The sequence below is a fragment of the Rhamphochromis sp. 'chilingali' genome, assembly GCF_963969265.1.
Source record: "Rhamphochromis sp. 'chilingali' genome assembly, chromosome: 2".
Classification (NCBI taxonomy): domain Eukaryota; kingdom Metazoa; phylum Chordata; class Actinopteri; order Cichliformes; family Cichlidae; genus Rhamphochromis; species Rhamphochromis sp. 'chilingali'.
Genome location: NC_137930.1, coordinates 30,852,496 through 30,878,212, shown reverse-complemented (window position 1 = coordinate 30,878,212; position 25,717 = coordinate 30,852,496). Strand labels below are relative to the sequence as shown.

The 25,717-nt window shown below is 39.8% G+C and overlaps 2 protein-coding genes and 1 pseudogene across 5 annotated transcripts; 2 read left to right on the top strand and 1 right to left on the bottom strand.

Annotated features, from left to right (window-relative positions):
* Window positions 1–5,273: 5,273 nt before the first annotated feature.
* LOC308392449 (uncharacterized protein) lies at window positions 5,274–14,794 on the top strand. Of its 2 annotated transcripts, XR_013970808.1 has the most exons (5): window positions 5,274–5,479; window positions 5,628–5,702; window positions 5,923–13,109; window positions 13,330–13,432; window positions 14,089–14,794. XR_013970808.1 is itself a non-coding variant. In XM_080875507.1 (3 exons), the coding sequence occupies exon 3, from the start codon at window positions 6,612–6,614 to the stop codon at window positions 10,986–10,988; it is 4,377 nt and encodes a 1,458-aa protein (XP_080731633.1). In that variant the 5' UTR covers window positions 5,274–5,479; window positions 5,628–5,702; window positions 5,923–6,611; the 3' UTR covers window positions 10,989–13,307. The 2 variants fall into 2 exon arrangements, 1 of the variants encoding a protein (XP_080731633.1); XM_080875507.1 differs by lacking the exons at window positions 13,330–13,432; window positions 14,089–14,794 and having other exon boundaries at window positions 5,923–13,307.
* Window positions 14,795–16,263: 1,469 nt separating this feature from the next.
* Window positions 16,264–20,249, top strand: LOC308392450 (katanin p60 ATPase-containing subunit A-like 2; annotated as a pseudogene). The gene is made up of 7 exons (XR_013974766.1): window positions 16,264–16,695; window positions 17,458–17,521; window positions 17,598–17,716; window positions 18,627–18,714; window positions 18,794–18,963; window positions 19,076–19,177; window positions 20,083–20,249. The product of XR_013974766.1 is annotated as a katanin p60 ATPase-containing subunit A-like 2 (transcript).
* Window positions 20,250–20,315: 66 nt separating this feature from the next.
* Window positions 20,316–24,661, bottom strand: hdhd2 (haloacid dehalogenase-like hydrolase domain containing 2). Of its 2 annotated transcripts, none has more exons than XM_080875508.1 (9): window positions 24,613–24,648; window positions 22,894–23,003; window positions 22,538–22,640; window positions 22,147–22,252; window positions 21,771–21,855; window positions 21,344–21,509; window positions 21,106–21,156; window positions 20,740–20,803; window positions 20,316–20,591 (listed from the first exon to the last, which is right to left on the bottom strand). In XM_080875508.1, exons 1-9 carry the CDS (start codon window positions 24,622–24,624, stop codon window positions 20,488–20,490), a joined length of 801 nt encoding a protein of 266 aa, XP_080731634.1. In that variant the 5' UTR covers window positions 24,625–24,648; the 3' UTR covers window positions 20,316–20,487. The 2 variants fall into 2 exon arrangements, with proteins under 2 accessions (XP_080731634.1, XP_080731635.1); XM_080875509.1 differs by having other exon boundaries at window positions 20,317–20,591; window positions 24,580–24,661.
* Between the last annotated feature and the right edge of the window lie 1,056 nt (window positions 24,662–25,717).

Sequence of the window (25,717 nt, the reverse complement as noted above, 5' to 3'; positions counted from 1 at the left end):
AGTAGAGTTGGATGTCTCGAGACCGGTCTCGAGACCACTTTTACGTGGTCTTGGTCTCGACGTACTTTTGTCTCGGTCTTGCTGTCTGAGGTCAACATAGTGGTCGGGAGATTTGGAGTCAACAGTATCCATGACACACAGCGTAACGTTCGATAATGTATCATGCGCAAAAGCTTTAGCTCTGAGAGCCGTGCTTAGAGAGTGCTTTGTAGTGAATCAGAATAGTCGACTCCCATTGAGCGAGAGCCGGCTCCTCAATTAATTTCTTTTCGCTGCTCAGCTGTCACACAGCGACACACAGTGGCTCAGCCATGCTCAAATCCCTCCACATTGTGGCATTTTATTATTTCGCCTTTCGCGCCCTTCAAACACAACTAAATGCAACCCGTTAGATTGAGCAGTATGCCCGGTCAGTAAGTTACAGAAATGTCAGCGACTTCGTCTGTCATAAAGTTTGCGTTCATAGAACACAAAGAGTTTTTGGTAAATGCAAAAAAGAAGCATTCGGCAAAGTGCAGGTTTTGCAAAGTCTCCTTGACCGAGACAGCTGGGACTACCTCAACTTCACCAGGCACCTGGAGCGCAAACACCCTCAAAGGTAAGCTAGCCAGTAGCCATCTATCCATCTTCAAACTCTTCTAACTACCTTTCCAACCTCAGATGACCAGGTCATGTTTATGTAATATTGTTATTTATAATGTGTTCTTCAAACCTCTACGGTGGCCCATAGAGACAAAGCATGTACAAACTCCAAGACGCTTACAAATTCCAAATAGCACGCACAAACTCCAAAACACATACAAAATACAAAACACATGCAAACTCCAAAACACGTACAAACTCCAAAACACGTACAAAATCCAAAACACATGCAAAATACAAAACACGTGCAAAATACAAAACACGTACAAAATCCAAAACACATGCAAAATACAAAACACGTACAAAATTCAAAACACGTGCAAACTCCAAAACACATGCAAAATCCAAAACACATGCAAACTCCAAAACACATACAAAATCCAAAACACATGCAAACTCTAAAACACGTAGAAAATTCAAAACACATGCAAACTCCAAAACACGTGCAAAATCCAAAACACGTGCAAAATCCAAAACACATGCAAACTCCAAAACACGTAGAAAATTCAAAACACATGCAAACTCTAAAACACGTAGAAAATTCAAAACACATGCAAACTCCAAAACACATACAAAATACAAAACACATGCAAAATCCAAAACACGTACAAAATCCAAAATACATGCAAAATCCAAAACACATGCAAACTCCAAAACACATGCAAACTCCAAAACACGTACAAAATCCAAAACACATGCAAACTCCAAATCACATGCAAACTCCAAATCACAACGGAAGTGCTCCAGGACGCTAGGGGCAGTGTTGAGCTCGATTTACAAAATAAACGGCAAGTATGTTGCAAACACATGGGCTCTAGTCTCCGTCGCGCTTCCCAGGTTGCCTAGCAACCATGATACTAACAGCTGGAAACGTGTCATACAACTTTGTTTGACAGAAATGAAGGAGAACATATTTTTTTCATTTGTTTGTTTGTTTCTACAAGAGCTTTGTGTGATTTGATAAGTATCTGAGGCTGAGACCACAGGACAGTAAAACATGATTGTTGGTCTTCATTTCTGTACTGAACAGTCATTTAAGATTAGCTAGTAAATAACAATTAGCTAATGTTGTTCATGAGACTAAAGTCATATCACTTTGGTAATGTAAATATAATATGGCCAATATTATGGTTATTATATTAGTCATTATTAGCTATTACAGCAGTGAACATGAACTCTGTGTCAAATACTGAGCTTCAGTACAGATTCAAGTTGCAGTTATTTACAGTACATGTCTTACCACCTTAAATCTTCACTCAAAGACAAGTATATAGGAATGACTGCCAAATTTATTTGCCACTGAAGCAGAAGGATGGCATCTGAATAAAACCTCTCTTGACATGCCTAGATGACATTAAAGCTTGGTTGGCTCTAAACTTTTTAAATTTGAATGAAAAGAAAACAGATTTGTTGGTGTTTGGACCCAGTGGCTCCTGTGAGTCCTCTTCTTTTCATTTGGAACCCCTGGAAGTTTATTTTAAACCTGCTGTTACTGCCCTTGGTTTTAAGTTGAACCAGTCCATTTTTATCATTTAAGGCGACTGGCAAGAGTGAAATCTTTTCTTCCTAGGCAGCACTTTGAAACCGTGATCCATGCTTTTATTTCTTCCCCTGTGGACTACTGTAACGCACTTTATGTGGGGGTCAGTCAGTTGTTACTCTGACATCTGCAGCTGGTTCAAAATGTATATTGACAGTGCATATATAGGTGTATCATATATAAGAGACAAATGTTGTTCCTTCAGTATGTTGGCATTACTAAATTTGGCTCAATGCTTACATACATGTGTAAAAAGAACATGTACAAGCTGTGATAACTGTTTCTGATAGAATGAAGGGTAGACTGATATATTAAACATTCCTTTATTGGGTTAGAAAATCAGACCATGTCATAACTGCTTTAAGTCATACAGAATAGATATCAGAGCCTTAAACAGGCTGGCTTCTGCTAAATGGGTCAAACTGGGCAGAAAGTATACAAACACGTAACATCCTTATAGAATATGATGTAACACTATAGATCAACTTACCTCAGAATATATAAAGCATATAAACAATTACAGCAATATGATGCAACAAACACAGCAGTACTACTAATCCAAAATACTCAAAGCTTCATAGAACTGAAACAAACATTTATTTTTAGTTCCATTCTGCTGCTGATACATACTTTATTTTTCTGAACATTAAACTTGTTGCTTCCTTTCATAGTGTGTAACCTGAATGCCCTGGGTACTTTCTCCCACACTGAAAACACTGGAATGATCAAATTATTTGAACATTACCTAATAAGACTGATTCAGGACAGACAATTAGTTATGTTAAACTTTCTTAGCAGTCCTTCACAAACAGGGAACAGTCTGTCTATTCTCTCCATCTGTCAGCTGCTGCTGGCTCTTCCTCCTCCTCTTCCTCACATACTGCTGAGTTTGTCCTGGTGGATCATCAGGGGTGCAAAGCCTCACAGATGATGTGTAGCAGTGGGTCCCTCAGTCTGTCCTCACTCTGGACACTTGCAGTTGTCACACATAGAAATCAAATGTGTGATAAGCTGCAGGATTCAAACACAAGTGTAACTTATAAACACATGTTCATACTTTTATTCCACAATCAGAGAGAAAGAAAAAAAGAGAGAGTGCAGGACAGACAGACAGGTGACAGTCTCAGGTGTATACACTGCTACAAAACAGCACACGAGAAGGAGGATTTAGTGTTTGTGTTATTACGAGTGCTAAACAAGAAGAATTCCCAGATGGTACAGTGGACACGTGTGACTCCTGTGATTAAAGCATCTTTCTTTCAGCTTAACGAGTGAACCGTCAGCTGACTGACATGACTGACTTTAATTATGCATAAAATCATCACATTCTCTGTAAGATTAAGCTCAGCTATTGAACGGCAAATATTTTGAAGTAAAGGCTTTAAAACCAAGTTAGTACAAACGTCGCTAATGTCACATAACTTTCCCGACATGTTGCCAACAGTAATGTTTTAATGTTCTTCATTATAAAAACATTTGCACATAAATAAGTGACATAATATTCAGTACTTACTTCTGAAAGTTTACTCTTCGTCCGCTCCGCTTCCGCCGTTTTTTAAATTATCCACACCACCGCCGAGCTATGAAGTCTGGGATATGTTGGGCCATGAAGGCTACACCGACCCATCCTTAAAATTCAGGGAAATTAAGGACGCATTTGAGGGCCGCATGTAGAGCAGCCTTTGAATTGGGACAGTCTTCGTCGTGTCACTGTGACGTAATCGGCCTTAAAATGCGGCCTTTAAGGCTGCAGACCCCAAATCCGGTCATTGGTACTTCCTGGCTTGTGTAGTTACTAGGTAACAAAAGCTCAACACTGCCCCTAGCGTCCTGGAGCACTTCCGTTGTGTTTTGGAATTTGCATGTGTTTTGGGGTATGCATGTGTTTTGGATTTTGCAAGTGTTTTGTATTTTGTACGTGTTTTGGATTTTGCACGTGTTTTGTATTTTGTACGTGTTTTGTATTTTGCATGTGTTTTGTATTTTGTACGTGTTTTGTATTTTGCATGTGTTTTGTATTTTGCATGTGTTTTGTATTTTGTAAGTGTTTTGTATTTTGTACGTGTTTTGTATTTTGCATGTGTTTTGTATCTTGCATGTGTTTTGTATTTTGCACGTGTTTTGTATTTTGTACGTGTTTTGTATTTTGCATGTGTTTTGGATTTTGTACGTGTTTTGTATTTTGCATGTGTTTTGGATTTTGTAAGTGTTTTGTATTTTGTACGTGTTTTGTATTTTGCATGTGTTTTGTATCTTGCATGTGTTTTGTATTTTGTAAGTGTTTTGTATTTTGCATGTGTTTTGTATTTTGTAAGTGTTTTGGATTTTGCACGTGTTTTGTATTTTGTAAGTGTTTTGGATTTTGCATGTGTTTTGTAGTTTGTAAGTGTTTTGGAGCTTGCACGTGTTTTGGATTTTGCATGTGTTTTGTATCTTGCATGTGTTTTGTATTTTGTATTTTGTAAGTGTTTTGTATTTTGTAAGTGTTTTGTATTTTGTACGTGTTTTGTATTTTGTAAGTGTTTTGGATTTTGCACATGTTTTGTATTTTGTACGTGTTTTGTATTTTGCATGTGTTTTGTATTTTGTACGTGTTTTGTATTTTGCATGTGTTTTGTATTTTGTAAGTGTTTTGGAGCTTGCATGTGTTTTGGAGTTTGTAAATGTTTTGGATTTTGCATGTGTTTTGTAGTTTGTAAGTGTTTTGGAGCTTGCACGTGTTTTGGATTTTGCATGTGTTTTGTATCTTGCATGTGTTTTGTATTCTGTAAGTGTTTTGGATTTTGCATGTGTTTTGTATTTTGGACGTGTTTTGTATTTTGCATGTGTTTTGTATTTTTTAAGTGTTTTGGAGCTTGCATGTGTTTTGGAGTTTGTAAGTGTTTTGTATTTTGCATGTGTTTTGTATTTTGTAAGTGTTTTGGAGCTTGCATGTGTTTTGTTTTTTGTACGTGTTTTGTATTTTGCATGTGTTTTGTATTTTTTAAGTGTTTTGGAGCTTGCATGTGTTTTGGAGTTTGTAAGTGTTTTGGATTTTGCATGTGTTTTGGATTTTGTACGTGTTTTGGAGTTTGTACGTGTTTTGTATTTTGCATGTGTTTTGGATTTTGTACGTGTTTTGGAGTTTGTGCGTGCTATTTGGAATTTGTAAGTGTTTTGGAGTTTGTACGTGTAAATGCCGGCAAAGCCACTTTACTTTGCACTTTTATTTTGAAGAGTACCTTAGCACTTCCTCTTTTATTGTGTCAGACTTCCTGTTCTGTTCTCGGTGAGGCGACGCAAACACGTTGCTTCAGAGTGAGTAAAAGCGTTTGTTTTTGAGGGTACTCATGCAAAACTATGTGTTTTATTTATCTGTCACATGCTATAACTTTGAAAGTTTACTCAATGTGGTTGAATTCGTTTTTTATTGTGTATGCATGTCATTTGTTTGTGGTGTGGAAAGACTGGCTAAGAGATGCGCATGGAGGAGGTTGGCTAGCTGATTCAGCATGATTAGCACCCTTGGAAGCAGAAAGAGGTTGGTTAATGATTGCAAACGATTGTTTATGTATTTAAGACACAGAAAGGTTGTTGTTAATTCATTTTATTAAATGCTGTAACATAAATAGTTTAAAAACTATTGATTTATGTCAATATCACTATTTGGGTTAATCAAAATAATTTTCTATAGTAAAATGCGAACATTTCTGCATTTTCTACTTGAATGTTTAATGGTATTTGTTTGTGCATCTTTATAGTTTTCACGGTGCCATATTGTCGGTGGTTAAAGGAGGAGAGAATAAAGTTGCATCAGTCGAAGCTCTCTGCGTCACGAGTGGTAATTCCAAGTGGGCAGCTACAGTGAAAACTCTTTGACTGCAAGAGACCTGCCATCCCTGCAGAGAACCTGACACCATTTCATCAGAGATCCAGCTACCAACCTGTTACCAGCCAGCTGATTCCACTCGCATCCACAAACTGCACTCGCAAGGTTAGAAAGAACAGCATACTAAAACTCAAGACTCCAGATACTGAAAGAGACATTGACTGCCAAGAAGAAACACGGGACTGCTTACACACATGCACAAGCTTAATGCATAACTAGAAACTCTTTAAATAATGTTACGAGGCCAAATTAATTCATGGACTGCCAACACATAATATTCCTGAATCTGGTTAATGTTTCTTGGTGAGCGAAATGTGTTTTTTGTGGAATAATAATTCACAGGATGTCTGTTTATGAAAAGGTTTAAAAGGTGAAGCTCATTAGCTAATTTATGAACATTTGTTGTTGCTGTCTTACACTAAACATACCTTTGAATGTCCATAATCAGTAAATGTTTGACATAGCGTTACTCTGTGGTAAAGATTAACTACAGCTTTAAAGTATAGTCAAGCAGTAAGGCAATCAAAGCTACAATCGACTTAAGGCAGCTACAGAAACAAAATGTCACTACCGGAAGAGCAAACAGACAACCCCACAAACGCACCATGTGAATCCAGCTCATCAGAAGAAGAAACAGACAACCCTATAAACGCACCATGCAAATCTAGCTCACGTGAGAGAAAATTAACAGAGAAAGGCCTAGAGATGCAAAAGCACGATATCAGAAAGCGTGAAAAATCATTCAACAAGACTTATAACTCTTGGAAGCTCGTAGCAAGGGAAACTAGAACAAAACTAAAATCCCTCTGCTCAGCAGAAGACCTCAATAAACTGCAGCAAAACATTGAAGCAAAGCACGACGCTGTAAGTTCACAGTATGAACCTATCCTGCGTAACAGTAACACCACACCTGACATTGTCAACAAAATGGACGCCTGTGTTACGCTAACAAAGGAGGTATGTAACCTCATAAGTGACCGTCTAAAGACCGTTCATGAGGAATATAATAACCATCTTGAGAAAGAAAGAGTAAGAGAAGTGTTAAGCAAGAACGAATATGGGTCTGTTTTTGGCAACAGCATAACAGAAACTGCAAGCTCTATAGAGTTGTCAGAGCAATTGAGCCGTCACTCTGGCTCATCCTGTACCCGCAACAGTAGAGTAGATGCAGAAGCAGAGCTTGCTGCCAAGCTGGAGCAATCAAAGGCTATGGAAGAAATTCAAGCACAGCAAGCACATCTTCACAAGTTAGAAAGTGAATGGAAACTCAAAGAGGCAAAAATGTTGTCAGAAATTAAACTAAAAGAGGTGGAAATGCAACAACAGTTGGAACAAGAAAGAGCAAAACTACAGCAGTTACAAGCAGACAAAGAAGTTGCTATAGCAATAGCTCGCGTGAAGGCGTACAACAGCCTTGAAGGGTTTGAGAACCACAACGGGGAAATTGATAGTAAAATTAGCTCTGCTTGCTACAGAAGGCAAATTGAACCTCAGCTGAATCCAAATGCCGCATCATTCCAACCCCACCAAGCAATTCCAGAAATGACAACGACCCAGGAGTCTGTCAGCTTAGCACAAGCAATCGCTAGCTCATTAAGTATGAATCGCTTGCCAGTTCCTGAGCCTGCCACATTCAGTGGGGACCCTTTGCAGTTCACCGATTGGAAAATGTCATTCATTAATCTGATTGACCGAAAACCCCTTCCAGCAAGCGAGAAGATGTTTTATCTGAAAAATTATCTCGCAGGAAAAGCACGCAAAGCGGTAGAAGGTTTCTTTTACCAAGATTCAGAAAATGCATACAAGGGAGCATGGAAGGTCTTAGAGGACAGATATGGGAACCCATTCATTATACAGAAAGCATTTCGTGATAAACTCATGAGATGGCCGAAAATCAGTGCAAATGACCCACTAGCGCTACGAGAGTTTGCTGATTTCCTCAAAGGATGCTCTGAAGCAATCCCACACGTCAAAGGACTAGCTATCCTAAACGATTGTGAAGAAAATCACAAATTGCTCAAAAAACTGCCAGAATGGATCGTGCGCAAGTGGAGTCGAATTGTTGTAGATGAACTTGACGAATGTGGCACCTATCCAAATCTTGCATGCTTCACAGACTTCCTGAGTAGAGAAGCACGGATAGCTTGCAACCCGATAGCTTCTCCACTGTTGATGAATTTCAAACCTGTAGATGATCGAATCCCAAAGAGAGCCAAAGTCTTCAACACAAACATGCAACCAAAGAGTTCCGCTCAGGAGAAACAAGACACAAACATTAGTAAACCAAAATCACCTTGTTCTGTTTGTAAAAGTGAAACTCATGGAATCTCAAAGTGTCCCATCTTTACAGCTAAGAGTGTTGAAGATAAAAGGGCATTCATCCATGAAAACCGGCTCTGCTTTGGATGTTTAAGAAAAGGTCATATCACCAAAGATTGCAAAAGGCGACACACGTGCAACATTTGTGAACGTCGTCATCCAACCTGCTTGCACGAAAACAGAAAGCGAAACCCTGCAGAAGCAGTAACAAATAGCTCCACTCCCAAGGAAGAACCTGTAAACCAGGAAACACACAAGGTCATGTCTCATACATCAACACAACGCGTTTCGGCTACCTCAAGTATTGTCCCAGTCTTTGTGTCTTCTGTACAAGAACCACAGAGAGAAATACTCACCTATGCATTGCTAGACACACAAAGTGACTCAACATTTGTCTTGGAGGACATACTTGATAAGCTGAATGTGGATGTCCAACCAGTAAAACTGAAACTCAGTACCATGACGGCTATTGACACAGTCATCTCGAGTAAGAGTGTTCATGGTTTACAAGTTAGAGGACTCCACTCTGAGAGTTGTATCCAACTACAACAGGCTTATAGCCGCGACTTTATCCCAGTGGACAAGTCGTACATCCCAACAAAGGAAACAGCATTACTGTGGCCTCATCTCAGAAGCTTGGCGGAAAAGTTGCCGCCTCTCCAAGATTGTGATGTAGGGCTCCTGATTGGATATGACTGTCCATCTGCGCTGGCTCCTCTTGAAGTCATCATAGGTGACAAGCATGAACCCTTCGCACAAAGGTCAGAACTAGGATGGAGTATAATTGGCTCATCAAACCCCCACCTAGACAGACAAGGAAACCAAAGCTTTGTGCATCGGCTCACAGTAAAAGAGTTGCCTGTTCCATCAGCGACAGATGTTCTAAAAGCCCTGGAATCAGATTTTGCTGAGAGAACCTATGAGAACAAATATGTGTCCCAAGAAGATGTCCATTTCATACAGTTCCTCAGTAATCACATCACACAAAGGGAAGACGGACATTACGAAATGCCTCTCCCTTTCAAAGGGAACAGCCCACCCCACCTGCCAAACAACAAGAGGTTAGCCACGGTACGTCTACAGTGTCTCAAGAAAAAACTAAAGGCCAACAAACAATACTACGATCAGTACCGAACATTCATGGAAGAAACCATCAACAGGGGTGATGCAGAGCCTGCTCCTATAGCATCTCAGGGGCAGACCGAGTGGTACCTGCCACATCATGGAATCTATCACCCCAGGAAGCCGGACAAACTAAGAGTTGTTTTTGATTGTTCCGCCAAATCCCATGGTGTCTCTCTAAATGATACCCTATTAACTGGACCTGATCTCATCAACCCTCTGGTTGGAGTGCTTTGCAGATTTCGGAAAGAAGCCGTGGCCGTAATCTGTGACATTGAAAGAATGTTCTATCAATTCGCTGTCACCCCTGAATCCAGAAACTATTTGAAATTCCTCTGGTGGAAAGAAGGTGATTTGGAGAAAGAACCTCAGGAGTACAGAATGGCAGTTCATCTGTTTGGAGCTGCATCATCTCCAGGATGCGCCAATTTCGGTTTAAAGCATCTTGCACGACAACATCAAACCGACTATCCTCTAGCATCAGCCTTTGTGGAGAAAAACTTCTACGTTGATGATGGATTAGCCAGCGTTTCATCAGTTGAGGAAGCCAAAGAACTGATCATTCAGTCACAAGAGTTGTGCAGAAAAGGAGGCCTGCGCCTTCACAAATTCAACTCAAATGAAGAAGCTGCTCTCTCCAACTTAGACCCTTCTGAAAGAGCAGCAACCATTGAACCTCGTGGGTTTGACCCATCCCCTTCAGAACGCGCTCTTGGCATTCAGTGGTCGATAGAGGACGACACCTTCAGTTTTAACATCAGCCTGAAAGATCAGTCTTCGACTCGCCGTGGTTGTTTGTCCGTCATTGCCTCACTCTACGATCCACTTGGATTTATCGCTCCATTCAGCCTAAGTGGAAAACTTATCCTACAAGAGCTTTGTCACAGAGGCATTGGATGGGACGACCCACTCCCAGAAGATGTGAAGCCACGGTGGGAGAAATGGATAAATGGTCTTTTCAAGTTGAAGGAGGTCTCAATTCCAAGATGTTACCACCCACACGACTTCCAAAACATTGTCAGAGTAGAGCTACACCATTTTTCGGACGCCAGCTGCTTAGGATATGGTGCATGTTCTTACCTGAGATATAAAAATGACAAAGACGAGGTTCATTGCAGCCTTGTGATGGGAAAGGCAAGGGTGGCACCCTCAAAGGTCACAAGTATCCCGAGGCTTGAACTCGCAGCAGCGGTGGTTTCTGCAAAAGTAAGCGTCCTGTTAAAGGCTGAGCTTGACATGAAAATTGATGATGAGTTCTTCTGGACCGATTCCCAAGTGGTACTTGGTTACATCAACAATGACGCTCGCAGGTTCCACATATTTGTCGCAAACCGTGTTCAACTCATTAGAGACAACAGCAATCCCAATCAATGGTATTATGTGGACACCTCAGAAAACCCAGCGGATCATGCATCCAGAGGGTTCATGTTTCAGACATCCACTCTACAAACTGGCTGCAAGGACCAAAGTTTCTCTGGGAACGTGAGTTACGTCTAACACCTAGCACTCCAGCTGAGTTACTTGTTGGTGATCCCGAAGTCAAGACAATTCAGGTGCTCGCAACTGACGTCAGTACCTTCAATGATATTCTCGATCGTCTGAATCAGTTTTCATCTTGGACAAAACTCATAAAGGTGGTTGCAAGAATCAAAAGACTGAGATCTCAACAAAAGCATACTGAACATGTGACGATCGAGGAGCGTGAGAAGGCTGCTGAAGCAGTGATAAAGATCGTACAGCAGCACGCCTTCCCTCATGAAATAAAAACGTTTCAAGCCAAAGGTGACCTTCCAAACTCAAGCTCTCTCTTCAGTCTTGACCCCATCTGGTCTGATGGACTCTTGCGCGTTGGTGGGAGATTAAAGTGGTCGTCTCTTTGCCACAAAGTGAAGCATCCACTCATCGTACCAAGCAACAGTCATATAACCAAGCTCATTGTGTCCCACTACCATGCTAAGACATGCCATCAAGGTCGAAGCCAGACACAAATGGAGCTTAGAGCAAATGGATTCTGGGTCATTGGTGGGAGCAAGCTGGTGGCCAAAATGATACACACCTGTGTGCTTTGCAGGAAACTTCGACGACCTACAGAGAGCCAGCGAATGGCTGAACTCCCTAAAGAACGTCTTGAAGCCTCAGCACCCTTCACATTTAGCGGCATGGACTGCTTTGGCCCGTTCATTGTGAAGACAGCACGCAAAGAACACAAAAGATATGGTCTGATTTTCACGTGTCTGTATTCAAGAGCTGTCCATATTGAGATGCTTGAAGATTTGTCAACAGACTCTTTCATCAATGCATTGAGATGCTTCATCAGTCTTAGAGGAGCTGTCCAACAATTACACTGTGACCAAGGTTCTAACTTTGTTGGTGCCAGGAACGAATTCAAGGAAGCACTTAAGCAATGCGACGCCAAGCAATTGGAGACCTTCTTATCTGAAAAACAGTGCGAATTTGTCTTCAACGCCCCTTCTGCCAGCCATGCAGGAGGTGTCTGGGAAAGGCAAATAAGAACGGTTAGGAATGTGTTGAATGCAACCTTCGCACAGTGCCCAGGTCGGCTTGATGATGCCTCCCTCAGAACGCTGCTATATGAAGCCATGGCTATTGTCAACAGTCGCCCATTATCAGTTGACGGAATCAACGATCCTCATGCACTGGAACCTTTAACGCCGAATCATCTCATCACGATGAAAACAAAGGTTGCTCTTCCACCCCCCGGAGTGTTCATGAAAGAAGATTTGTATGCTACAAAAAGATGGAGAGGAGTCCAATACCTTATTGAACAGTTCTGGGGCCGCTGGAAAAGGGAGTATCTGCTCAACATATCAACAAGGCAAAAATGGCACTTACCTCGGCGTAACCTCAAAGTCAATGATATCGTTGTTATCAAGGACGACAATCTCCCACGAAACCATTGGCAACTAGGTCGAGTTGTGGAGACCTTTCAAGACCATGATGGCTTAGTCCGTCGAGTTAAAGTGCGAGTTGGAGAGAGAAAGCCTCAAAGAAAGCAAGATGCCCCTTCTAAACCTTCAATTATTGAGAGACCAATCCAAAAACTAGTACTACTCCTTGAGAATTAAATAAAACAAAATATGTTAAGACAATAATAGTTATGTTTATACACTACCTCAATGCATAAAGTACACTTACCTGTATACCTCTAATAGTTCAATGCAGTCATCCATCTATTAGTATAAGAAATCCTGTACAACTCACTGGCTTTGTGAATTTGTTCGTTCATTGTATCAGGATTTGGTGGGAGTGTAAATGCCGGCAAAGCCACTTTACTTTGCACTTTTATTTTGAAGAGTACCTTAGCACTTCCTCTTTTATTGTGTCAGACTTCCTGTTCTGTTCTCGGTGAGGCGACGCAAACACGTTGCTTCAGAGTGAGTAAAAGCGTTTGTTTTTGAGGGTACTCATGCAAAACTATGTGTTTTATTTATCTGTCACATGCTATAACTTTGAAAGTTTACTCAATGTGGTTGAATTCGTTTTTTATTGTGTATGCATGTCATTTGTTTGTGGTGTGGAAAGACTGGCTAAGAGATGCGCATGGAGGAGGTTGGCTAGCTGATTCAGCATGATTAGCACCCTTGGAAGCAGAAAGAGGTTGGTTAATGATTGCAAACGATTGTTTATGTATTTAAGACACAGAAAGGTTGTTGTTAATTCATTTTATTAAATGCTGTAACATAAATAGTTTAAAAACTATTGATTTATGTCAATATCACTATTTGGGTTAATCAAAATAATTTTCTATAGTAAAATGCGAACATTTCTGCATTTTCTACTTGAATGTTTAATGGTATTTGTTTGTGCATCTTTATAGTTTTCACGGTGCCATATTGTCGGTGGTTAAAGGAGGAGAGAATAAAGTTGCATCAGTCGAAGCTCTCTGCGTCACGAGTGGTAATTCCAAGTGGGCAGCTACAGTACGTGCTTTGTCTCTAGGGGCCACCGTAGGGGGGTTTCAAGAGTGTCCCTGTAACATTGCTCGGCTAACAGCGGCGTTCTCGACAGTGAAGTCCAGATCAGAGCGGTCTATGGCTCTGGTCCAGATAGCACGGATCGCAAAACTGAGTCCTAAGGTTCTTAAATCGAACTTAAGGACCTTTGACTATGACTTTCTTAGGTGTTTTCTACTATGTTGCCCTACTAAACCAGTCCAGTGTGTAGGGGCTATTTTAGCATTATTAGACACAGTTATTTTGTATTGGTGTAACTTCAGACTTTATTGAGTAGTTCATTTCTTGTCAATACAGCTGTGTCTGATAGCTGACTGGCAGGAGGAGGCTTAATGCAACCTGCAAAGTTAATGCACAGACATTTTGTCTTTTGTAGATTCCATTCAACTGTTTTTCTGTTCTTGTTATTTAAGGTCTTGCAACCCTGAACACTCCAGTATTTTCATTATTACTAGTTGTGCCTAATGATCTATATGTGTCACACTGGATTAGATTAGGTTCTTTTGTATGCAAAGGTCTGCCCTCATTGATAGGTTTAAAATTACTGTGCTTGTAAGATACAGTAGTTTTTGTGGTTGAATAGAAACCGATGTTTTACAGATTCCTATTTCCCTGTTTTGTAGGTACTTGGAGTACAAAGCAGGATCTGCAACATCAGTGATAGCGGTCAATCCCACACAGCCTCAATTATCATTGTTTGCTCCAAGCATCCACTTATTTTCCCCAAATTCACCCAGGCAACAGGCCATCACCCAGTCCATCCTCCAGGACCCTATAGTTGGATGCTCTCTCCCCCTGTCTATCGTTGAGAATCCACATTTTAGACACTTCCTGAATGTCTTGGATAGCAAATACACTCCTGTGTCTAGAACCACCTTGACAAAGAAGCTGATACCTCACCTTGTCACTAAATTGAAGGGTGACATAATCAAAGCCCTGGAAGTCCAGCCAAATGTAGCAATAACAACAGACCTCTGGTCTGACCGGAGGCTTCGTACTTTCCTGGGAGTTACTGCTCATGCTGCCTGCAAGAACAAGGACTCTTACAGTTTACAATCATTTTTGCTTGACAGTAGGCGTTTCACAGGGAAGCACTGCGGCGAACGAATCGGCTCAGCATTTGACAGAATAGTTGAGGAGTATGGCATTGGCCATAAAATAAGCTACATTCTGACGGATAATGCATCCAATATGAAGCGGGCCTTTAAAGTCAGGATGCCAGAAGTAGAGCACCCTGAAGGTGACAGCAGTGGTGACCTCGATGATGAAACAATGTGGGAGGATGCAGAAGGTTCTGATCCATGGTCAACGGGTGAACGTCTTTCTTGCTTCGCCCACTCGCTGCAACTTGTAATCAGTGATGGGATGAAAGAGGTAAAGGCAATAGCTAGAGCCATTGCCAAAGCCAGCAAGTTTACAAACCTGCTGCACAGCAGTAGTAACCACAAAGACTTGTTTGAGGCACACTTTGGCTCCAATAAGTCCATCCCAGCAGGAAACAACACCCGCTGGAATAGCACCTACAGACAGTTAAAGGCTCTGATCACACTTCACCACAGGGCCATCACTGAAATGTGCAGCAATACAGAGAATTTAGTGTTTTCAACCCGAGAGTGGGCTCAGCTGAAAGATCTTTGTGCTTTGCTTGAGCCTTTTTCTGATGCAACAGACCTTACAGAAGGTGATCATCAGGTGACTATTAGCATGGTGGTCCCCACTGTTCTGGACTTGAAGAATCATCTTATAAAGATGGAAGTACAAATGCCCCAGGCCGTAACTATAGTCAGGGCACTGAAAAGATCCTTAGAGAAACAGTTCTCTGGAATTTTCAGGCAGATTTGCATGGACGAAAAGGATCCAGAAGAGCCGTTTAGCCATCGGATCTACTTCCTTGCCACCATGCTTGACCCCCAGTTTGGACTGACCTGGGTAGATTTAGATGTCCAAAATGGTGAAACCGGACCAGCACTGAAGAGGTTCAGAGATTACCTTAAAAAGTCATTAATAGGTGACTGTATAATAATAATAATTTATTGTTATTGTTGTTTTTGTTGTTCCACTTATTATCACTGTCTTTGGTTTTATAGCATCATTAGAAGCATCCTGTCTAATCCTGTCTTTGTGCGTGTGTGTGTGTGTGTGCACCCTTTTCCAGACCTTTTGATCACAGAGGTAGACAGAGACGGACCTGCAGCACCAACAGAAGAAGACACAGAATTATCAGATAGTGACTCAGCGCCACCCCCAAAACAACGTCTTCTTTCACGCTACAAGGCATTTAGGTTGCAACGCAGCACAAGCCAGGACTCGAGCACTGATGCACAAATAAGCAAGTACCTAGACAGCATAAATGACTCTGTGATGCACTCACCTTTTGGTCAAAAAACAAAGAGCGTTTCCCCAGTCTACACAGTGAGGTGTGCACATGTCTTTATATTGTTTGATTACAGAATTTTACTTAAAATGGTGTTGTTTGACTAAATAAATGTGACCATTGACTTTTAAATAACATCTGCATATCACTTTGTGTTGACAGGCCTTATCCATTTTAGGGAAGTTGATATCATACAGTGTAATTTGACTAGTACTACTACAATAGGACATGATGCAATTTCAAGTTTATAATCTTCAGTTTGATGTTACAATTTTATCTATATATAAAGTATAACTGAAACCAGTTACATATTTCATATTTTACAGTTGTTGGAGGTGATCGCTGTTTTGTCAGATGACTTTGGGGCCAGTCAGTACCATCATGCCAGCCCTTAAAAGCACACAAAAGTTAGTCTTTTTTGTCCCGGTCTTGGTCTCGTCTCAACTTGCCTGGGGAGAAGCTGATTTTATCTTAATTTGTTCCTTGGAATATAATGTAAAAATATGAAAATCCTTTATATGACTCTTGCTGAATGTGTCCACTACAGAGCAGCAGAGGGCTTTGTTTTGAATGAATTGATCTTTTGTATTAATGAAGGCCCAGGCTCTATCCATTTCCCTTACCCGATGTTTCATTCTAAAAGACACCTATTTACGCAACCAGGATGTGTGTGGGGGCCAATTTCTGGCTTATGTCTTCCACATGCATCACTCACTCTCTGTTGTGTGTGTGTGTGTGTGTGTATGCTTTTCCAAAGGACATCTATTTGCACAGCCCCAATGTGCGATGGGAGGACATCATCGGTCTGGAGGATGCCAAGCGATTAGTCAAAGAGGCCGTCGTTTATCCCATTAAGGTGCGGCCGCTACCCGAGCATGCTGGTATTTCAGCTCCGGTCGCCCATCTTCGATTCTGAATACATCTCTTTTAAAGGGCTTAAAGAGAAGGAGGGCAGTGGGGTCAGGCCAGTCTATTAGAGTGACATTAAATCTATACCTGGGATATTATGGTAACACAGATACAGAGATGGATAGGAAGACACATGTGGCATGCCATGTAGAATTTATTATACACAGCCACAATCACACAATTTGTGCTTCTGCAAATAGATAAAAACACGCACACACACAGAAATAGATGCACACACTTTTGTCATCATCGCCCAGACCTTTCTCATGGATATGATGACAACAAATCAGGTTGTCTGCATCCTCTTGACATTTACAGACGAAGATGAGGACTGATGTGTCCATCTCCTTGTATATATTCTGCTGGCCTGTTTTATTGAACATCGTCTCTCTGCCTTCCCACAATCCTAAACTTTTGCTTCCATTATTATTCATTCTCTGAGCTATAGGTCAGTTTGGTCATTTCAGCCAGCCTGTGTTTGCCACCTAAAATTTAAACTAATTTGTTGTGTGTGGTATTTGCAGCACTGATCAGCTATAAATCAGACTTATCAGGTTTCTTTGCACAGAGCTCAGTTTGCTATTGGTGTGCTGAAAATGGAAATACAATGTGTTCTCATACTGAGCTAGGATGTGATTTACTCAAGTTGTATCTATACTGTTTTGTTCATGTTTCCCCCTCATTCTTTGACTCAGTCTCTCCTCCTCAGTATCCCCAACTCTTTACAGGCATCCTGTCTCCATGGAAGGGTTTACTGCTCTATGGTCCCCCGGGTAAGGACTCAAGTGCAGGATATTAAAAAATGTCAGGGTCTCACTATGAAAACTTCACATTCCCTTACCCACGCAGGTACAGGTAAGACGTTGCTGGCCAAGGCCGTAGCTACAGAGTGTAAGACAACCTTCTTCAACATCTCAGCTTCCAGCATTGTCAGCAAGTGGAGGGGAGACTCTGAGAAACTGGTCAGGGTAGGCTGTCAGCTATGGGAAGAATTTTACAAAAACATGTTTGAATACTATACTTTGTGTTTTGTGTTTCATTTTTTGAGGTCTGATTACACTGGTCAACACTGAAATTGTTACTGACCTAAAAAGGTCCTAATCTGTAGTGTCTTGGTGTGTTGAACACAAATATGAGCATGAAAATATTGTGTTTGCTCTCGTTTGGAAGATATTTCATATAGTTTTTTTTTCTATGTTTCACTGTGTACATTTATCCAGCAGGACTGTAACAACATCCTAAATAAGCATAGAATGATGTAATATTGCATCACATTGGATAATACCATCATGTACACATCATCCAGAGTTTATTCCATTATTTCCTGAAGGAATGCAGTACTACTGCCAGGCAGCTGCTGAAGTAAGCTGACATCAGCAGTGTACTATACAAAGCCTAGTTGGAAAATTTGAGAAATCTTTCAGACTTCATGGGATACAGCTTAAGCTACTGTTACATAAAACTGTCATTATTCTATCCATTTAGTTACAATACAGAACACTAATGCCTCAAAAGTGTGTTAATACTGTGGACAATTTTTGCTATATTTGTGGGGAAATGACATTTGCCAACCAGAAGAAAGTATCACTTCTCAAGTGAAGAAGTCATATCGTCTTTACTTTGGATGCAAGATTGGCGATCAAGACAAGCCTTGGGCTCCGCATATATGCTATGCTACATGTACAACACAGCTTTCGTAGTGGTTACATGGCATACATTCCGTGATAAACTAGAGCCAATTTTGCATTTTGACTGTCATATTCGTTTTGAGTACATAAAAACTGATAAGAAATGACTCATTTTATTTCAGTAACATGACTTTTGTACAATATGTTGACCGTGTATGTAGTGTAAATGATTTAATACATGTGTCTGCAGGTTCTATTTGAGCTGGCCAGGTACCACGCTCCATCCACCATCTTCCTGGATGAGCTTGAGTCAGTGATGGGCCAGAGAGCAGCATGGGGTGACCTTAACCACTAAGTGCAGTAAAATGTAGATGTGCCACTGCTGCTGTCCACAAAAACTCTGTTCATTGCTTTCAGAGGCGAGCGCGAGGGGAGTCGCAGGATAAAGACCAAGTTACTGGTTCAGATGGATGAGTCTTACCTCTTCACCAGCTTGCCAAGCCATGATGTCTCACTGGCTGCCTCCTCTCAGCTGCACAGGAGGCGTTGAGCTATGCACTGTACTGGAGTACGAAGCATTGACAAAGGCGTTTAATCATTATGCTTCACATTTTTCAATTACCATTTGATTTCATGAAATTATATATGTTATCTAGAAGGAAATGTGTTCATTCACATGCTTCTGTGTTTTATTTCCAGGAGATGGAGGGCTACTCTGGCTCAGATATAAGATGGCATGTAAGGAAGCTGCCATGAGACCAGTTGGAAAAATCTTTGATGCTCTGGAGTCACATCAGGATGGTAGGACAACACACACACACACACACACACACACAACCTGCAGCTGAATGTAGCTATAACAAATGAGCTGGTGGTAGAAACAGATCTGCATTGGTGGGACTGATGTCGAAATAGTCACATCCTATAAGTATCTGGGAGTTCAACTGGATCACAAGCTGGAGTGGTCTGCCAGCAAGGATGCTTCCTACAAAAGGGGTCTGAGCTGGCTTCACTTTCTACGAAGACTCAGATGTATGCAGCAGGCTGCTCTATATGTTTTATCAGTCTTTTGCTGCGAGCACCATCTTTTTTGCTGTAGCATGCTGGGGTGCAGGCATCAAAGCAAAGGATGCAAACAGACTGAAGAAATTCATCAGGGAGGCCGAGTCTGCTGCTGGCATGAAGCTTGCCACCCTGGAGGAGGTGATCAGTGAAAGAATGCTGGCAAGACTGCTGGCAATCATGGACAATGACTCCCACCCCCTTCATAACACACTGGACAATCTGAAGAGCAGTTTCAGCAACAGGTTCCTTCAGCCTTGCTGTCTGAGGGAAAGTTACAGGAGGTCGTTCCTTCCCGCTGCAATCAGACTCTTTAATTCATCCACTTGGGTCAGGTCCACAAATGTGGAACAGAATTAATCACACCTCAGTGCACCCTGTCACTTTTGTACACATGACACATATTTGCAAACATACTTGTCCTTTTATATTTATACTTATATCTCTATATTTATCTTAATATTTATCTACCAGTATCTCTGTTTCTACACTCATTTTATATGAGTGCTTGTTGTTTGTTGTATATTTGCTGCTATGACAACTCAATTTCTCTCTGGGATTAATAAAGTTTCTCTGATTCTGAAAGTCAAGATTGACCTCTACAACAGCCATCTTCTCTGTCTTACTTTGATTCTCTTTTACAGATGACACAGACATGCCCGCCATCCAACTGGAAACTGTAACAACGGCTGATTTCCTGAATGTGATTGAACACACCAAACACTCAGCACGAAACCTGATAGACAGATACACAGACTGGGAGAGAGAGTACCAATCTGTCTGACACTAGAACAGCACAATTTAAAAAAAAATGCTGGTTTAATCATTTGTTTTCTTTTTTTATTTTCTGAAAAAAAATATACAACCTAATACAACGAAACTTTTGTTATGGTGACTGGTACTTTGAGTCAAACTACTATAGCATGACTGTTTTCAATTTATCAGGATGTTCTGAGGAAAATAATTTCATATCTTAAGTCTCTCCACTGTTGAAACATTAGCAGTGTTACTTGTGCAAATGAAACCAGAAGGTTATTTTTACTTGGCGCTCAAAGCAGATTCTGCAGGATGTGTTCAACAGCATCTGGGAAACTGTCACATATCAGGTGGGGAGCTGGGCTTATTTTATTCTCATCGTCTTCTCTGTATTTACCTAAAACATAACAGGAGAGAAGATGGTTAGCAACAAGAAAAAAAAATTATGATAGATGAAGTAGCTAGAAATGTAGCTTCTAATAAAGACACCACAGTGGAAGAGAAAGCTGAAGATGAAATGAGAAGCTGACTGTTTCTCAGCTCACCAGTTCTGACAAGAATACCCAACATTCCTGAATTTTGAGCCCCGCCTACATCATCTCTGGCGTCCTGTTGGAGAAAACAAACAAACAAAAAAAAAAAAAGCACAGACCTACTTTTAGTAAATTGTGAGGGTGTTAATCAGTCACAGGCTGGTGAAGAAATATATATCACAGGGCCACTCAGTGTAAAGACCACCATTTTATTTTAATGTTACCACTAGGAAGAAAAAAAAGATTTTTTAACATTAGTATATCTTGTAAGAGGTACTAAAACTGTCAACAGCAACAATAACATTACAATAAATGGTTATACTGTATACAAGAGAAAGCCAAAAACTCACTTTCTGTCAAAAATGATAATATACTTACATCGCCTATCATGACAGCTTCACTGGGGCTACATCCTAAATCAGACAGAGCCTATTTGAAGAAATGAGAAGAGGCTTCAATGGTTGTTAGTACCAAAAAGCATTAAAAAAAATCAAATACTAAACACAAAAAGATTGTATAGATGCTATAATGTCAAGTAAGTATCTGACATGTCTGTTATAAAATCAACAATTGTCTTATTATATGAGGAAAAATAAAATCAAAATAAATTCCACACCTGTGTAAAAAATGTCTTTTCAGGCTTTCCAACTACAGTAGCTTTACAGTCGGTGGCATACTCCAGTCCCGTCACGAAAGGCCCGGGTCCGAGGGCCAAACCATCCTTACGTTTGTAGTAGCGAGCCTTATGGATGGCGATGAGAGGAGCTCCATCCAGAATCATTCTTGAAAGGAATACACATTTAAAACAATGACATTTTAGAAAACAAAATCACAAACACCAAGTTTATTATATGGTCTCATTTTTCAAGAAATAAGACATAACTGCACAAATATGCCCAAATAAAACGCTTGCTTTGCTACTACTGTATATCAAAAATAAATAAATAATACAAAGTATCTGATATTTTTGAGTAAAAATATCAGACACACTGAAGATTTTGCTGATATATATGTCAGCTGATAAACTTGACCAAGTTTAACACCTGAAAGCCTTGTTGAGTGTGGAGTAGTTGAAGTGATCAGGAGCAAGTCCAATGACGACAGCATTCGGCTCTGACGTCTCAATCCCTGCAAAAGGAAGAAAAAATATATAACTGGAGGTTTTTTAAATAAATTATTATTCATCTATATAATTTTATAGTAACTGCTAAAGAGATATCGATTTATGAATTCTTTGTGCTTCATTTTTAACAAAATGCTTGTAGACAATTAGAATTTTTTATAAAGCTATAATGTCTTAAACATAAATAGTTTATCTTATTTGGTTACTGAAACAAATGATAATTAAAACAACATAAATTCAGGTCTACCTCTCCGTCACTCACACACACACACCACCACACACTCTCAACTTCGTACCAGTGAAATCTTCCAGGGCGCTGTCTTCCACCAGCAGCAGGGGTCTGTGTTGTTTCTGCTCTAACAAACTCCTTGCTGCACTCAGAGAAGTGAAGATCTCATTTTCCTGTACAGTAAAGGTCATTTTTCAAGATCACATAAGGCAGCACTCTCGAGGTCAAAATGGCATCACAGTCCTTTCAGTTTGTTGATTTATTAAGTAAATCACCAGTTTTGCTTTTCTTCGCCTAATTTTGACTTCTGCACTAACATTCTTTTCATTACTTTACTTTTGGGAAAAAACAGACATTACAAAACAAGATCACAGCGGTTCCCCTTCTAAAGGTCATTTTGATTTCTTTTGGCACTGCAGTAAAAGTTTCTGCTATAAGAAAGGGTGTGGCTATTTCACCTGGAGGTTAAAATTGAGGCGTTGCAGCCTTTCAAATAAGATCCTCTTACTCTCCTTGGTTGTGTTGGTCACAAACTTGACAGCTACAGACGCCTGCCGTAACCTGATAATGCACAAAAACACAAAAGAAAACACCTAGCAATTCAAACCATGTTTACAATTCACAGCACTCTATCACAGGAAAAGAACTGATCTAAGATAAAGATATGCAGCAAGCACAAGACAGAAAAAGGTTTTTGAGTAGTGTTCAAGTAATTTAAATAAATAATTTTCAGTCTTTCTTTTCATTCATAGAGTAACATCCTGACTCTCAATGCGCCATTTTAGGTCTGATTTTTTTCCCTCCTGCCATTTACCTGTTAAGGGCATCCTGCGCCCCGGGCACTGCTGTGTCTTCTATATGCAGAGTTCCACTCAGGTCAATGAGCACAGCCTTCAGCGCTCGCCTGCCTGCCATCCTGGAGGCCTGCACAGGTAAGAAAGGCAATGATGTCACGAGAAGTCATTTTCTTAATAAATTAATCTGTTATTTTCGTAAGGAAACACTAAAAATTGTAATATAAGGTGAATGATATTCTGTAATCTAAATTTATCTGCATTTATTCAGATTTACAGACAAAAATCGTAGTATTTACAAAGTCAGAACTGGGGAATTTGGGACATTTCCTTTTTGTTGTTGCTTAAACTAATGATCAAAATCCTCTTTACAGTGTTTTCACTTGTTGTGAACTAATCTGAAAGAGCACAAATACAGGATGTTCTTAACATTTTAGATAACACATTAGATAAGACCTGTTTGGAACGCAGTATCTGATTACGATTTCTAAACCGCTACATATGACCATCGTCCACTGTAAATGGAGCTTTAGTTGTTTTTTTTTTTTTTTAAAAGCTTATTCTTTGATAACAATTTATTATTTTGGAGATTATATGTTTATAATCATAATTCACAGTGGTGGTGGCAGAATCTGTCAGATTACCAGCCAAACTGAGAGGATTACTCACCAGTTTCTGTTATGGGTTTCTGCCGAGAATGCAGATTTATGGATCTGTAGGTATTTGATTTCAGGCTATGAGTCCCTATTATTTAGACATACTTGGATTTGCGTCGTGTAGTTATCAGTGCAAGGGTACAATTAATGCTCTTAATACCCACCTAAAACCACACACACACACACACACACACACACACACACACACACACACACACACACACAGAGCGTGTAAGGCTACCTATCTAACATCTGCAGTCATCTCTACAGACAACAGAAAAAATACTGAACTGTCAAGAAAGTGCTAGGATAAAAATAATAAATCTGGTTTATGTGTGTGGTAAAGGTACTAAATCATAACCTAAAGATGTAGCTTAACAGGCTGTCAGTCTCTTACATTCAGGCCTGATGTATTGTACAACATTACTCCACTTTGTATGTTTATTTAATATCTGGCACACTTGTAGCTCGTACACATTTGTCGTTCCATATTTAAAGCTTTCAGCACTTACTAATTGTACTAAACATTGTAATGGCTGGTTTTTGAGAAAAGGTGTATAAACTGATGTGTTGTCTGTTTGACAACTTTAATGTGTACTATCCGTATGATAATTGAATCGAATAAAAGCATACATACAACTGTTAATACATCTTTGAATAGAATTCGCATTAAAACATCTCATGACAAAACTCTGAAGCAAAAACAGGTTTGGTCCTTGGGAGATAGACAAAAACACAAGGGGGGAAGGGTTTTTTTCGAAAGCTATTTAGTATTTTAAATAATATTTCTGAACCACTCTTTCAAAAACTGGGTTTACATGCTGTATCAGGAGAGATGTAATGTACACAATAACAATAAATAAGCTTTAGTATTTTGTGCATGAATTATTTTCAAACTCATTGTGATAACACAGAAAATGGTTCGAATGTTTTCGGAATTATATACATGACACAATAATTTAAAAAACCTTTATTATTCATTCCCAAATGAGAGAATTAATGATAAAAGTTTCCATTTATATAAAAGGTACAAAAGCGCTACAAACTGACCTACTGAGAGCGTAAAGAGCCAGTACAGCTAACCTTCAACAGCATCAGCAGCAACCCTCCTACTTCCTGTTGACGTTTTCTTCTTCGTAGATTTAAAACGGGTTTGTTATGTGGTCACTGCTGACCCCTGCAGCTCAAATGCAGTACAGGATTATGTTTTCAAAACAGAAAAAAAAACTTGTGTTCTACATTTTTGTAGAGAAAAAAATTTATCTTAGTACCATATGTTTAATATCACTCTCTCTTGTCAATATCAATCTCTTTTTGTCGTGTTATTATAACTTATATTTTTTCAATTTCTATATTTGTAATCAGTTAAGAGGGTTATCCTTAACCACTTAATCACTCATTAGAGTAATAAAAAACATATGTGTCCCATCACACTAACAAGTAACAGATGTATTGCATTAGTGGGTCGCTCAGTGCATTCGGATAGATTTAATATGGTGGGAGGTATTAACGCAGCGATAAAGACCTTCTCTCTACAGGATGCCAGAGGCCGCTATTCAAATCCTCTTTGCATGTTACCTCCACATAGTGAATAACAACTGTTGTTTTTTTAGCTTTCTGGGTTTATTTTTTGCATAAATAGTTTGAAGCGCACATGATAGATGTGGAAAAAATGAAAACATAAGCTAATCCCACATGTCTTAAGGTCCTTCCAACAAAAACACAACTTTAACGTGTTGATCTGTTTCTGATTTTAATTCTGGTTTATTTTCAGTAGCTCTTTCTTTTTACACTTCCTCTGGCTCTTGCTATTGCTCTGTTGTTATTAAATTATAATTTCACCTGTAACACCTGCAGCCTTCTCTCTTCCCTGCACTTTTTTCCATCTAATATGTATTTTAAAAACTGTAATCAGTGATTTGATCTGTGTTGAATTTTGTTTTTCTTTAAACTCTGTTGTATATATTTTGTATTGTTTCACAGAATGGGTATTTTTCCATTATAGCTACAGTAAATTATATTCAATGTGAATACTTTTCAAATTAAACTCTAAAGTAAGCACGACTCACCACAATTCTTTCAAAAAATATTTTTGTGATTTATTATTAACGGCCCACAGATCAAAACACCACACATCCTGACCTGTGTTTTGCAGACACATATTCAGATATAATTGCGTGCTTGCTTA

Coding starts and splice junctions, on each gene's coding strand:
- LOC308392449 (XM_080875507.1), top strand. CDS start 6,612: ATGTCACTACCGGAAGAGCAAACAGACAACCCCACAAACGCACCATGT.
- hdhd2 (XM_080875508.1), bottom strand. Junction 21,157..21,343: donor AAAAGACATTTTTTACACAG/GTGTGGAATTTA, acceptor TTCTTCAAATAG/GCTCTGTCTGATTTAGGATG. Junction 20,592..20,739: donor GGGTATTCTTGTCAGAACTG/GTGAGCTGAGAA, acceptor GTTATGTTTTAG/GTAAATACAGAGAAGACGAT.